The 15,894-nt window shown below is 38.9% G+C and overlaps 1 protein-coding gene across 2 annotated transcripts in view; it reads right to left on the bottom strand.

The window, feature by feature from the left end:
• PDE7B (phosphodiesterase 7B) overlaps window positions 1-12,084 on the bottom strand; it is a 170,982-nt gene extending 158,898 nt beyond the window's left edge. For both annotated transcript variants that reach the window (XM_039707004.1, XM_039707005.1), the window contains exons 1-2: window positions 11,927-12,084; window positions 11,637-11,751 (exon numbers count right to left, since the gene is read on the bottom strand). In XM_039707004.1, coding sequence (XP_039562938.1) covers window positions 11,637-11,657 — 21 coding nt within the window. In that variant the 5' untranslated portion in view covers window positions 11,658-11,751; window positions 11,927-12,084. The remainder of the gene's footprint in view (window positions 1-11,636; window positions 11,752-11,926) is intronic.
• Between the last annotated feature and the right edge of the window lie 3,810 nt (window positions 12,085-15,894).

Genomic DNA, 15,894 nt, shown 5'->3' with positions numbered 1-15,894 from the left:
ATACACAGCCCACCACCGTAAAGAAATCTGTGTAAAGCTGGACCCAAGCCCCTGAGAACCCTGATGTTTAACAGATTAAATTTTTCTAAGAACAACTTGTGTAAAAATACTGGGGGGTCAAAAGATCAAGACTTGATGGAAACAAGGAGAAATAGTGCTGATAAAGACTTAATATCAGCAATTTTAGAGTCAGTATCAGATAGAGAAAGGTGCATTATTACAGATGTTTAAGATAGCAAGATACTGTGCAATTTCTCCCCCATCATTCTCTGCTTTCCCTTTCCCATTTCTTCTTCCTCCACTTTCATCCCTATCTGCCCCCACCCTGCCTGCACAATGGGAAGCAGAGCCAGGGCTTTTGGGTCAGAGATGACAAATTCTCTGTGGGAGATTCTGCTCGCAGCCTGAGCTGTGCCTGGTGATGCTGAGGAAAGCTGCACTCTTAGCAGAGCTATGGGATCACACAATTTGGCACTCTCTGCTGTGGGGGTGCCTATAGGAAACAAAATTCCAGGATATGTGAGATTTCCACTTGCCTGCTGGAACAAGTCTGTGCTCTGGGTTCAGAGGGAGATGGGTACAATTGGTACTCAGGGTGAACTAAACACCACATTTTTATTTTTTTAAATAGTAAAAATCAAATAGATACATGAATCCATTTTACCCTCAGTTCAACAATTCCCAATCCCTACTACACAGAGCAATTTGCCATAACAAATTATTCATTTTATGAAATGGCAAATTTCCATAGTAGAAAACTCTGTCAACTTAAACTGCTTAAACAAATCTTTGCTTGCTCTGCAGTCAAATAACTAGATTCACAAAGAATAGAAAGCGTAAGTATTGCATTTAAACACTAAATGATCACTGAGTTAATAAAAAAATATTTTCTGAGTTTGAAAATATGGAATAACAAAAGCTTGAATCTCCAACTTTTAAAAGATTTATGCACAGAGAGGGAAGCCATTTCCAGAAAGTATCCTTGAATACATCTGCATTTCTACCTGTGGGGAATACACGTGCTTTCCTTAAATGACTGTTACTGATCTGATTTACATTTTACATACAATATTTTCATACTCTCCTGCTACTGCAACACAGAGCAAGAGCCTTAAATAATCTCTTAGCTCAACACAATTTTTCCTAGGCTAGCATTTCATTTGGTATGAGTCTGAACATGATATCATGTTCCTATTTGGGATACTGAGTCTCTGAGACCATATCTGCTTGCCTTTCTCTCTTTCACTCTCTTATCAGTCACAATCAGAAATGTTTCTGACGTCTTCTGACAGATGAGGCTCTACCTTCTGAAGCATGCCTGCAGCACAGTGCATTGACTGCCTGTAACTCTGCTCAGATCAGAAGGACGGTGTACTTGCAATGGTTCACAATCAGAGGAAAAAAGATTATTTTTCCTTTGATATTTAAATTTTTAAAAATCAGTTAGATAAAAGATTCTTTATTCCTAAATGTAGTAAGAAGATAATTTTTAGAAGTAATAAGCAGCCACTGTGAATGTAATATAAAATACGGATGGAAGGGTCACACGTTTCAAAGTGAGCTCCTCAAAACATTTTAAAGAAGAGGGTAAGTTTGAAAATTCTGAATCTGGCCCTTAAAAGAATCTTCATTTAAAGTAAAAGTGTTGAGGTGACCAAGTCATGCTAAAACTCTTTCTATGCCTCTATTTGTAAAACTAATAACCGTAAAGCCTCTCTTAAAAAAACACCAATTGTTGCTTTATTCATCAGTGTGTTCAGAAACATCCTCTGTTTATAGGAGGGTTTTCATTAACACAGCTTTTTATACTAGACTCTGAGAAGAGTGAATGCCATTGCATGCATGAAACATGAAAAATGCCTTATAATTTCTTATATCATATACAGTAATGTCACAACTTAGGCTGACACAATTTCAGATATGCCTGGGCTAAAACTAAGGCCATTTCCTTTACCTAACTGACTTTCCAATGCACACCAGAACAGATTGCCCAGAGAGACTGTGGAGTCCCCCACACCAGAGATATTCAAGAACTGGCTGGATGCAATCCTGTGCCGTGCACTCTAGGATGACCCTGCTAGAGCCAGGAGGATGGACCAGATGACCCACTGGGGTCCCTTCCAACCTGACCCATTCTGTGATTCCATGAGCTCCTCTTCCAACTGCAAGGAACTCCAGGAAATGTCTGAGGTTCACGGGCAAGACGCAGAGGGACATTAATTAGTAAACTACCTGTGTGCTCAGCAAGTACTTGACTCTGAAAATAGTGAGGGGAATTTAAGGGATCAAAATTATAGCACCACTGCTGACTTAGTAGAAACATCTGGTGGTGGGCTGATGAAAATAGTGAGGGGAATTTAAGGGATCAAAATTATAGCACCATTGGTGACAGTAGAAACATCTGGTGGTGGGCTGACTCTTCATAAAAGCTTTTCTGTTGTGCTTGTCACTGAAATCTACAATGTCCTATATATCAGAAACACCCTATCGTTCTCTACATTGCATTTTATTTGTTGTCACTGCAGAAAAATATGTAATGTGTCAAATATCAGGGCAAAATATATAGACTTATGTCCCAAGAAGAACCACAAGAGCAACTCAATTGACAGCATTATTCATATTTGATGTTTTAATGTAAATTAGCTAAACCAATTTTTTTCTCTCTGCTGCACTCAAGTGGCACTTCTCTGCAGAACTCAGTAGTATCACAGTTTGGATCCCAGTTTGCTATAGAGACTGACTTCCTATTGTTACTTTATAAATGAATTAATATCTTCTGTACATGCAACATGGACAAGAACTCCCTGGTTCAAAGGCAATGGATTTGCTTGTGTTGAACTTAATAAAGTGTAAAACAGTTTAGGCAATGAAGAAATTGTTAACATCAGATTATGACTCATTTTCTGTCTGCTACTAGGAGTAAGAGCATTATTTCCCATGCCATAACCTATAAATCGGTGTGGTGAAAGCATCATTTTAAGACAGGTGTTCTCAGGAGAAAATAAGGGTTGCAGATTCACAAAGGAGAAATACCCTTCTAATACAGTATTTTAGAAAATGTCTCTAGAAATTGATGAATTAGCTCAGAGGCTTCTGAAATTCTGGTAAAGTCAGGGCTGAAGAAGTTCAACTCTTGAAGTATTGTCAACAGGTGACAAATAAAGTGTGGCTAGAAAGCACTGAGACCTCTCTGCTAATTATTTTTTACATCATAAACATCAGGACTTTTGAGACATTTTTAGAAATAGGTTTGCTTATTGGCAAACTAATTTTCATCAGCTATCATAAAAAGCTGCAATGCCAAGCACAAATTTAAATTGAATGATTTTAACTTTATTTTTATGTGAAATGTGAAACAGTTTTCACTAGAAAATAGCAGAAGTCAGCTCCAGCTGGTTCACATTAGTAGTAAACATGATTAAAATTTTTAAAAATTATTATCTAAGTGGTGCTCTAAGGTAGTGAGACCAAGCTGTAGTGGCATATTAGGTGGTCCAGATAACTGTGACATTGTCCTCCAAGCTGATTTCTGATCAGCTGACATATGAATACATTATAATCCTCCCTTTGTCATATTATGGGATTTGAAACAATGAAACAATGTTTGCTATGGTGTTAAAAAAAAATAAAAACCCAAGCTGAATCCCACACTCCTTTGCTCTGGTAGAGAAGCCCTGAAGGGCTGAATCTGGGGAGGGATGAGAATAATAATAACATACCTGTAGTGCATATGAAAACCTCTTTTTAAAGCAAATGTGTTTCACAGTTTAAAAAGAAAACTGCACTCTACATGCAGATCTTCATGCAGAAATAATCTATTCAGCATTATAGGGATCCTATAAATAAAGTATGGATTGATGATTTTTCCCCCCCACTTATTTTGAATATAAGAAGCAGAATTAGAACTAAGTCTGTTGGTAGAAGAGTGAGAAGAGGATTGCTAAAACATTTGGAAATTAAAGGTTTCAGTGATCTCTGAGCTTTCAATTCAGGTGCTATAAAATAAGAACTAAGCAGACACTTCAAAATGTTCACTGGAGGGTCACCAGAACTTCACAGAATCATCAGAGTTGGAAGAGACCTTGTCAATCATGTAGTCCATCTATCACTCACCTCTGCCCATGAGCAAGCACCCAAACCAAACAAAGTCCCTGTACCACTCAGTCCTCACAAGCAAAATGGACATTCTGCAATAATGATGTTTTTTCCCCCTCTGCAAAATACATCTGAGCTTTCTTTTTTTAAAACAACTGTTCATTGGTACAAAAGTTGTTCAGAAGGAGGTGCTCATTTGAAGAAAACACCCATCAGAAAAGTTTCTTGGGTTCAGGACAGAACTCCTGGAGCTGCAGGAAAATGTCTGCATGAAATCACTTTAATTAATGTGCCCCTTCAGCAGTGTAGAAGCTCAAGTTCCACACTGGGGCTAAAGCTGGGCCAGTGGACTGTGGGTTGCCTCTACGAGGCCCCAAGAAGACCCAGTTCAACCCTTAGGGGACACAGCAGTGGTAATCTAGCTCAGGAAACCTTGACAGAAGCAGAGAAGGAGCTTGAGTCTTTTCTTCCACTCCTTGAAAGCACTAACAACAGGCTACTGGCTACTTCTGTCTGAGGTAGAAAGGGAAAACATTTCCCAGGCAATCTCTAACACACAGCAATTTTTCAGATCCAGCCATTTCATTTAGAGACTAAAGTGAATTTTAGCTTTTTAGAAAGCCTGGCCATTTCTATCAGCTTTGATGATGATATATAGGATGAACTTCACTCAATGTTCTCATGTTGCAGTGGTGTTTGTTACCATACTATTACAGAGGTTATACTTTGGTAGTGGATAGGATTATATAGTTATAGTTTCATGGTTCAAAGAGACAGGATGTTGCAATCCTACTGCATGAAAATTTTCTTGTGATACAGCACAGTGCATGTTGGTTCCTAAACAAAATTACTGTTTTCCTGTTATTCCTCAGCTTTTAAAAATATTACTTACATAGCTGTGTCCTTAAAACAGATCATGGTCTGTTCTGAAAATGAGCAACATCAGCCCCTTCTGTATTACAAATATAAAAAGTTTTGCAGATGCTAGAACATAAGCTAAAAATTAAATGTAGGGATCTGATTTCAAATAAAATCTGGTGAACATTTATTTTCTGTGAGAAAGGGAAGGAGAGAAGGGGGGGTTAGAGTGTCATGGAAGGAAAAGAATGCATCACAGCTTCTGCGGAATCAGAAAAGCAGCCCTGTGGTACCACACTGCTGAGGAAGTTGTGGAAAACTGGTATAAAACAGGTATGATGCAAGGTTAATGCGCCTAAAATTTGATTTATCCATTGAAATGCAGAAAGAATGCATTTTAGCCCTGAAGGCTCAGTGTGTCTGATCTTTCTACGTATAAATTAATGGAGTCCTATTAAACTTGGTGGAATCATGACATTTTACATGCACTCACAGCACTTGTTTTTATCTTTTAGTTGTTCTGCTTTTCAAAGCAGTCATGGTAAAACAAACCAACTGTGCACTGGAGGAATTTGGTTGGTGAAGAAATACATTCCAGTTGTATCTTTTTAACTGATACAGTTTGCTTAAGAATTTTTTTTTGAGAGAGAATTTTATTTAGCATTGCAAGAGCATTTTCAAGCATTTTGTAATGTGTTCTCAGATCCGCTGAAGTAGAAAGCAACTTGCTGTTCTCCCAAGCCCTAAACATGGAAAGTTCCTCTCTTTCCTTCTTGCACTGATCTGTGCAGGTTCTTCTTTATTAATAAGAACTAATTATTGTTTTCCTGGCCGTCCTATGGTCTTCTAAGGATCATACTGATTAAATGGAGATACACTGTCTAATTACATTTATGATGGCCATTCTCATGCTACTTGAACATTGTTATTAACAGATACTCAGATGTTATGGCTGTGTGCAAAACAAAAATGACTCTGCATAAGTCAGACAGAGCCAAGTCATATTCCAACATTTCAGACAGAAATGGCTCTAGAAAACAGCCTGTTTCAACATGGTTTTCAGTTAACACAAAGCCAGAAGTGTTCTTTCTCCATGAAGGTGTCACGCATCTGCTTTCAACTTCCTGGGTGTCCATGTGAGGCCTTCTCCTCCATCCCAGGATGGAGGCCTGGTATGCACCAAGCCCTCATTCTGTCTAACCTTCTCAGAGGTTCAAAGACAAGTGGTAAGTTAAGGAAAAGGCAAAACCAAACATTAGGGCTTGCCCATCTTTAGTGTACTTCAGCGTGCAGCTGCATACATGCTCTGTTTGTACAGAAATACAAAGCAGATTATGTCCTCTGGGGCTGTACAAGCAGAGGTCCCAGTTGTGACTCCATGCCTGGATCACTGTACATAAAGGGGAAAATAGCTGCACCCTTTGGATAACAGCTGAATTTTTGAGAAAGTACTGAGGCGTTTCATGTCAATACGTGTTTGTTTGCAGAGCAACCACCTGGGGATCCACACTGCTTTTACCAAGGGATGAATCCTTGCACACTTGATGGTAACTCTGCCTCCTCATATTAAATCAAGCCCCAGAACCTAGCCAGTCTTTACACGCCCTGTAGGAAGTGTGTTAAGCTGTGTAGGGGGAAAGAGAAGGAATAAGAACATGAGGCTACATATCCTTTCTTTCAGAAGTAGGAAAAGGCAATTACCAAGGGGAGCAGAACTGATAACACAGTAGATCAATACCATCCTCAGGGAGTTTTCTAGTTAGTTTGATGTTTCTTAATTCATTTATACAGATGTCTATTTCTCTAAGCCATTCCTGAGTTGCTGCATATTCAGTTAAAACATGCCTACCTCCTGCTTTATTCTTTGAAAGGTGATGACCATCCTTCCCAAAACACCTTTCCTACATACAGAAGAGTTAGTATCATAGACTCTGCCATAAACAGCCATGCAGAAAACTGTATACATGTCCTGACAGCAGCTGCCCCGTAAATGTGTTTTTATGCCACCGCAACAATTAGCTGAACTTAATTTGACAGGAGATTCTCTGCTCTTTTCAAAACCTTACACTGCCAGCATTAACACACACCATAGTGAGATATTAGTTGGTGAGTTTTCTCATACCAGAAATTTTTGTGGGTAACTAGTACAAACCTACCAGCCACAGGAAAAAAAATGCTTCTGCAACTGTTTCCTTCAAAATATTTGTTTCTACTTTTTTAAAAATAACCTACTCAAAGGGAAGTAAATCTTGCTGCTTGTGTCTGAGGGCAATTCTTTAGCTAAAATGTAGCAAATTTGCCTGTGTGTGACTGGAAGAATCCTAACTGTCCATGTCCACCTATTAAGAGGAAGAGGTCATCAGCTATGTTTATCCATCCAGGCAACCTGGGTGTCTTATTTGGCTGGACAGCAAGCTGGCAGAAGAATATCATATGCCACCACAAGACTATGTGACTTAAATAAGTAGCTGAACTGAGTTCTTATCCATCCTCACTCATAGCTCCTACTGGGAGAAAGAACAGAATAAAAAATACAACTCAATAGAAACCTTTCATTAGTTTAGTTAATCTCATTTGACACTGTTTACACACTTAAAAGATAGCCCTGGACTTTTCACTTTTCAAAGAACAGAACAAGGGCCAAATGTATATCAAAATTACTGCATCAATGGACTGATGATATCACACTATTCAATATGTGCAAAAGAAATGCTTAATTCACTCAACTGCTGGTTTTTGAAAACTGTCTCTGTCACAAACTTTTCACTCACATTTTTGTTGCTGAAGCCTGGCCTCTGGAAATACACTGTTCTATCTGATCTGGCTCTAATTTGTTAATTTTCTACTTTAAAACTGGAGGCTTTAAAACAGATAGCCATCACTACCCTAGACATGAGCACTGTGAACCCTTGCAATACATCTTCTGAATCCCACAGTCTATTACAGGATAACAGAAATGACAGGGTTCAGAACTTCAAATACGGTTTTCTAATGCAATTTTTTTGGAATGACACTGTAGTAAGAATAATAGTAAATATTAAATTTAATAGTTCTCCACAGTGTCTAGGATGACACAGAAGAATTATTTTTGCAGAAAAATCCTTGCAGAAGATGTCTTTGCATTTTCCAATTCTATGAATTATTTAAACAAATTGTCTTAAATACAACAAATGTATTCTATATGTCTAGTATTTATACAAAGCTAATACTTCAGATCTGAAAAACTGTGACTACTGTCAGAAGGAATGTTATTTGGTTTCCACTCATTTACTGTGAAGCACAAGAGGTTACTAGCAATCCTCTTCTGATTGCATAGGTGCTACCTGGCACTGTGACCCATCTTCTCAGAATTATTCATTTTTAGGTGCCAAAATTGATGCACCTTGTGGTAGCCAGGGAAAGAAAAAGCATCAGAACCCCTGAACTACCTTTGTACACTTAGGCTTTATCTGTGTCCCAGTGTTGTCAGGGTATAAACTCTAAATATCATCAATTCTACACCCTAAAGCTTGTGACTGAAAAGTGCAAATTCCACTCTAGAGGTAAAGCTAGAGTTTCACTGGAAGTGTAAGAACTGATGTGCCTGCAAGGGTAAGCCAGCTTGCTGGCTGAGGAACAAGGAAGATTAATTTCATACTTCCGACATCTTGTACCCAATATGGATGTGAGAGGAGGAATACTGAACCATCATTTGATTACAAAAGACTTAATTTTGTTCTGGCAGCTAGTAGGACCGCAGCTGTCCCTTTCACTTTCACCCCGTGACAAGCACATGGAATGTTGTAATAATTTCAAGCACGAAAATGGAGTAACAATGTGATGATGAACAACACTGAGTAGCTAAGAATTCCTATTTACATGGGATATCTTCCTGGCTGCACCAAATGACTTGTTTTTCTGTTAGCCCAGAAACCAGAACCAATCTCATCAAGAGCATATACTTACCTCGATTTGAGGAAAGATTAAGTCTCAAATATTTCTTATGATTAAATAGAGATGTGTCAGGTTTTACTCTATTGACACTAATGGCTTGGTTAGTAGCTGTTATTTTTGCTTCATACAGCTCCTATAAAGGAAACTACCAGTACAAGAGCAGCTTTTTGCTTGAGATTGAAAAATTACAAGGAAGCCATATAAGTGTCATAGAATACCAATTTTCAGACCATTTCTCATTAAAATATGCTTTAGCTATTGGTAGAAGAACCACGTGATGAGTGAAAAGGAATTACATATGATCAAATGTCTCAAACATACATCCTACTTGCAATGAAGACACTGGAAAATCAGTCTGCTCCCATGACTTACCTAGAAGTCTGGTAAGAGCAAGCAGAGGACTCATTTTCAGAAGGGAAAAGGACATAAACAGGAAGAAAGGGGAGCTGCTGTTTAATGATATATTTGTATAGTATTTCACACAATTAAATATTTTACAATTTTAAAAAGTGATCTCTGGCATATCGGATTAGGCTCAGCAGATTGTGCTTTGGTCTGATGGAATCACTGGAACTTCACTGGTGACAACTCCTGTCTACCCTGTGGAAATTAACTCAGAAGAAGCAGCCATTCATAGCCCATGAAACTTCTGCAATACACAATTTTTTGGAGACAATATGAGTGCAAATGTTAGTAAGTGTTTTGTCCACTGCAGAGAGGCCAACCTTAAATGGTATTTTTTCTAGATGCTGAATTGAGATTGTTCAGAGGAAACACTGCAAATAAACTTTTCTTACTAAACCAGCAAAACTCATTTCCTCAGCTGAAGTCCACTTACCATATTTTCTATTAGTACCACCACTAGTAGTTGCTACGGAACACAGATGCACCAACATTTAGATACAGAGCTTAAAAACAAAGTCTTTCTAAAAACTGATAAGTGAATAATTTAATTCTCAGAAATTATTACAAACAAATATCTTACAGATTGTCTTTTGGAAACTTGAATACATTCATGTAGTTACAGGGTTTTTCCTTACAGAACAGGTTATAGTCTCTACAGGCTGAGAGACACTCAGTGAAATCTACAAATTAATCATCAAACCAACACTCTGTTAGCCTTTCTGAACTTGAGCCTAGAGAAGTATTACTTTAGTTTTTGAAAACAGCTGGCAGTTCACATAGTAAGAACCTGGGGAGGGCTGAGGAAGAGAGAATGACAGAGAGATTACAGAATAACAGTTCACCCAACTAAGCTTGACTTTGGGTTGTTGGAGATGAGAAAATATCTTCCTGCATCTTCAAAGAGAAGGGGCACTACAGAGCTTATCTGTGACAAACCTCTTTGTTTCTGCAGTCATCAGTGAAGATACAGCAAAGGAAATGGAGGAGCTGCAGTTATGCATTTGCAATACACAAAGTCCTTGTTTTCCCACTAGGCACTGCAGAATAGCAATTGTCCATTCACAGCACATAGCACATCCTCTGCATTTCAGAGCTAATATTTTTGCAGTCCTTAAGCTAGCATGCTTCAGCCTAGTGTAGTTAATGTTTTTAACCCTATGGGGTACACTGCAGGAGATAGGTGTACACATGTTCTGTTTCTTCTTAGAGGAATTGGTTTTTTAGGTATAATTTTTAAAGTTAAACTGACATATGCAAATTGCGGAGGATTTATATGTACAGCAACATTTCAAACAGAGCTATGAAAAGTGTCTTTCCACAAATCAGAAAAATATTAAGAATGCTGGTCATTGAACATACCTGTATATCAATCCAATTAACAACAGAAATCTCCTGTCTTGGCTGGAGTTATTTTTAAGACCACTTGTACACACACACACACACACATACACACAAGCTCTGACAAGTGGCACTGCCTCTTATAATTTAGAATCACACTCTTGAAAACAATGTTAGTTTGATGGCAGCAGTTGCTTTCATTTACTGCAGCACACACTGCCCACTGTGATGCTGCAACACTCATTCAAGGCAGGTCACTGGCTCAAATATGAATTGAAGCTATATGCTATCAAACAGATGCCAGGTTACATCACTTCAACTCCTGAGCAAATTCCCACTTTTCTCTGCTTAGGTAGCAAAAGCTGTATGAAAACTGGTGTTGATATAAGACAACCAGCTCTCTCACCTCCCAGTGGGGCTCTGTTTCTTAGTCAAAGCTCAGACTGCTTCTTCATTTTGAACTTCTGAACCCAAAGCAAGTCATCTAAGCACGTATTAAAAAAAAAAAAGGCAGTACATGTACTCCTAAAAATGAAGCCGATATTCTTTTCTGCTTGACCTGTTTATTTCCAACTCTCCCTCCCTCTGCTCTAACTCAGAAAAACTCACAGCCCCTTCAGGATAAGAACAAGTTTCTGTTTTCTTCTACCTTAATCTAAGCCAGACAAGTCCCAGGTCTCATCTCCTACCACAGAGCAGTAGGAAAACATGCAGAAAAATCAACCACACTTTCCCCAGCAGGGTCAGAAAGGACTACTACAAGAGATTCTTTTTGCAATCTTCTGTAACCATCAAATGGTTAAATCAACATAAGTTAGAATTTTCATCTAGTTTGAATAAAGAGAAAAAGGGAGGAAATTCAAAAAACGGTTGCTGTAGTAACAATCACCAGTAAAAATCTTTTCCACTAAATAATAGTATTATCTCCCTCTCCCCCTCACAATTTTAGTTCCCCTTAAAAAAAAAAAAAAAAATCATGCTGCCTCTTTTAGATTTGCTGTACATACCTCAACCATTAAACAAGACATTTAACCATAGTGGCAGTTCTGTGACCTTTGAATGCCGTGAAATCTCTAAGCGGTGCAGCTTGTTCATGAAGACTTGTACTGCAGAATCCAGTAACTGCATCCAGGATTGGGAATAGAAATAAGTAACGACAGCAAACAAAAATAATAATAATTAAAAAAAATAAAAAAGGATTTTTTTTTTAAAGGGGGGAAAAAAATAAGAGAAAGAAAAAGGAAAGAAAAAGGAAAGAAAAGGTCCCCAAGTCCCCCAACCCAGGCAATAAAACCACCTTAAGAAGCAAAGAGGCTCGGGAGGAGAGCGCGGAGTGCCAGGCGAGGGCTGGCCGGGCTGCTGCAGTCGCTGCCCGTGTCAGGCGCAGCCGGCCGGGCTGGGAGGCGCTGCCAGCGCCGGGCGCGGAGCGCAGACCAATCCCCGCCGAGAAGCCTTTTCTGTTTATGTTTCCTCATTTCGGCAGTGACGTCAAAGGGTTTAGTTTTTCCTCTGCATGTGCTATTAATTTTAAACGACTACTATGGGAGGAATGTGGCAGTGATTGAGGCAGCCTACCCTAGGCGAAAGAAGCCGGAGTCATGATTTATCTGTCCTGGATTCAGCTCAGAAAGATTTTATATCCAGAGGTACTAGAAAGATCCAAAATATCCTCACGACGTGGGGAAAGGCTATAAATATGCTTACATATATTGAAGTATTCTTGAATATACACAAGGTGTTTTCCAGGGCGAGTTAGGTATGGGTTGTGGTGCAAAATCAGACCTGATTCTGCCCTCGCCCTACAGTAAATCAGGAACTGCTTGTCTAAGTTCAGCAGTGTCACACCAGTGTAAACCTGGCTAGAGAGATAAGACTGAGACTACTGTACACATCCTTTTATCAGTCAGCAGGAGCTACACTGCAGATTAGCAAACTGCTTTCCTTACGCCATCCGAGTCATGGATGCGGACACCCCCGAGGGCTGATCCGGGCAAACAACTGCTCCTTCCACCGGCACTCGCAGCCCAGCTGTGCTCGCCTGGGAGCCCTGCTGTGAGCCGCAACACTGCGTTTTATTTAGTACCAAAGTCCACATCAAAAGGCGAGAGGAAGGTAGACCTTGGCTTTCAGTATAACCACACCGTTGGCAGTGGAGAAAACACATTGCTGAAGCTTCAAGAAACAACTAACTTTCATCAAAGTTAATTGGAATGCGCAAAAAAGGACAAAACAGCACAAGATAATTGATAGGAGGTCAGCTGACAACGGTAAATGTTTTGTTATTTACATCATTCTAATTTTATTAATTTGTTCTTCTAGGGAGTCCTTTCAAAGATCTCAGTCTATGAAGCACAATTAATTTCTAAAAAACCTTAACAATCTTGCATTTAATTTTAAAATACAGAGAAGTTCTTTTAAAAATGGGTAGACAGAAAGCTCCTGAGAAATAAATTTCTCAGTGCTTCACAGAACATGTACAAATACAGTAGAACTCATAGGAACTTCCCCACAACCACCAATTGATTCTACCAAAATGCTGCTCCAGAGTGGCCAAAGCATTTAATGATTTTTGCTTACCAAAAAGTCTGTCTGTGCTATCACTGCTAATACAATCACCTCCACAAACAAATGCTAAGTGTTATAGGGGTGTTATTAGTTAGAGATTTACAAAATCAATTAGAGCACGTTAAATTGACTGACTGTACTTAGAGAACTGTATGAAGCAATTCAAAATGCAAAAATAGAAACATTATTCGTAGTGCACAGAAAATCATCATGTTCATCTTCACTCAGAGTTGGTGAGCAGGCAACTGAATAGTGCACTTTGGGAATTGCATAACTGTATGAAGCAATTCAAAATGCAAAAATAGAAACATTATTCGTAGTGCACAGAAAATCATCATGTTCATCTTCACTCAGAGTTGGTGAGCAGGCAACCAGTGCACTTTGGGAATTGCACTTCAGGAACCAGTCCTGGGAATGTGATCTGAAAATTGAATGGATTTCAGTGGGACTGATCTGGAGTCAGTGAAGAAAGACTGAGATTGACATTGTTTAGTCCAAAGAAAAGAGAGTTGATAACTATTCTTCAGTATATGAAGGGTATATTTCTCTGAAAGAAAATGAACAATACTAGATAGAGTTTATTCTTTGTCCTGGAGACATCATCTGGCCTTTAAACTTCTTCAGCCTTTACGGCAACACAGCTTCATCTAAGCTGATGATAAATCTCAGACTGTGTTTGGAAAGCAATCAGGGCAGTGTCCAAAATGTGTAAAGGTCTGCTCTAGAAACATGACAAGGTCCACTGTTTCAAGATGCATTCTGGCTCTGTTTATTTAACTAGAATAGATCCAGACAATTTGCAAAGAAGGAGGGATTACATTTTTCTCCATAAGAACAGTGGTTAGAACAAGTAGATTGCAGCAGAGGAAAGTTGTTTGACTTTGGAAAAACTACAGGTAGGAGAGCAAAGTACTGAAATAGATGGGCTGTGATAGTCTGCAGTGTCTTGTTTCTGGCTATTTTTATAAGTATGGTTAGTCAACTATTATTCATGAACAGTTTTGATACAGGTGATCCTCCTGTGTGGTATAGATATGAGGGTAGGAGATTTTCAAATGTCTATTTCAGTCTGATTATTTTCGTGGCTTTGCATTTTAGGATAAATCTCATTAACAGCATTACATTGCATTTCATTAATTAGGTACATTCCCGTTTGGCACAAAGTCTTAGGTCTTGTCTCTCTCCTAAATAAATTAGAGGTTACTTCAGCCTCCTGCAGCCAAGTGGCCCTATGACAGTGAGTGGTCACTGTGGGTTTTGTGATGTAGAGGTTTCTTTGGTGAAAAGATAGAGAGGTCTGGAAGCACTTCTGATTGCAATTTCTACTTGGACAAAAAATCTTAATGCCTGCACGAGGAGATGCACGTAAGGGTGGGAATGAGAAGGAATATCTTGGTTACCTTTACATAGCCATGCATTTCCATGATGGGTGGGAAGGATTGATGAGAAAAAAATGGGCTCCATCTAGCAAAGAAAAAACTTTGGCATAGATTTGCTAATGTGGTTTGATGTATGCTAAAATATCCTGTCAGTCTGGTGACATGCATGTCCAGGAAAGTGACCCACACTGGCCTAACAAAAAAGCTGAAAAAAAGAAAACTGATTCTTTAAAAAAAGTCACTGAAGGAAGAAAAAAGAAAACAAAATAACTGATGCTCAGCCTAGACTGATATAAACTGTATCTAAATAAATATAATGGAGCCAGAACACTTAAAGCAAGATCAAAATTACAACTTAATTGACATAACAGAAACTTGGTAGGGTAGAGTCATGTGAGTATGTGACTGGAATACTAATGCCAAAAAGCACAGCCTGTTCAGGAGCAAGAGGGGTAAACAGAAGAGGAGGAAAGGTAAAGGAGATTATGCCACATGTCTCACTGAGATGTTCAGAATGCAGCAGGAAACATGCATTGAAAATGTGAGCAACTATACAAAGGACAAGAATATAGGCATTGTTGGGGAATCTGCTGCAGATCCAGGCAGATAAAGTAGATAACTCTTTTTGTTAGCAATTATCAGGATTGTCCAAAGCATAGAACTTGGCCAAAATGGGAGATTTTAATCATTCAGCTCTTGAAAAAAAAGCTGAGCTTGCCTTAGACACTGTGGTTCCTTCTCTCCGGAATAAGCAACAGAGTATATATGGGGACCCCTCAAATATATAAGCCTGTCTTTTTGAGCAATCCTACTTGATTAGATAACTTATACGACTTCTTTTTACAGTCCTGGCTCAGCACTGGAGGTGCTTTAATTTTGTTTTTTTTTTAGCTATTCTCCTTTTTCAGTATAGGTGGCACACCAAGAAATGTTCTCTCTTACCATGGAATGGCATTCCTCTTTACAAATCTGCAAGCTTCCATTGTGGTCCTTGGAAAGGAAGTTGGATATTAGGGAGGCTGCTCAATTGGCCCCACCCAAACCACACTCCTTATAACCAGATATAATCCCTGAAATTGAAAAAAAATCATCTCAATGCCAGTAAAATTTGTTTGCACATGATAGAATGGCAGGCACTGTGCATGGAGAGGCAAAAAGATGGCTCCTTGCTAAGATACCTCCCACATTCTTCCCATTGCTTTATCTGTACCCTGACCATCTTTAGGACAGGCTGCAGAACTGGACCAAATATTGCTCTTCATATTGTCCTCAAAGACATCTGAATGGGAGCTGGGAATAAGGAGTGGAAAATGAGGCATCA

Source organism: Passer montanus, unplaced genomic scaffold (genome assembly GCF_014805655.1).
Source record: "Passer montanus isolate IOZ18808 unplaced genomic scaffold, ASM1480565v1 scaffold2, whole genome shotgun sequence".
In the NCBI taxonomy this organism is placed as follows: Eukaryota; Metazoa; Chordata; class Aves; order Passeriformes; family Passeridae; genus Passer; species Passer montanus.
The sequence above is the reverse complement of the archived record's forward strand: the minus strand, read 5'-3'. Positions and strand labels throughout refer to the sequence as shown.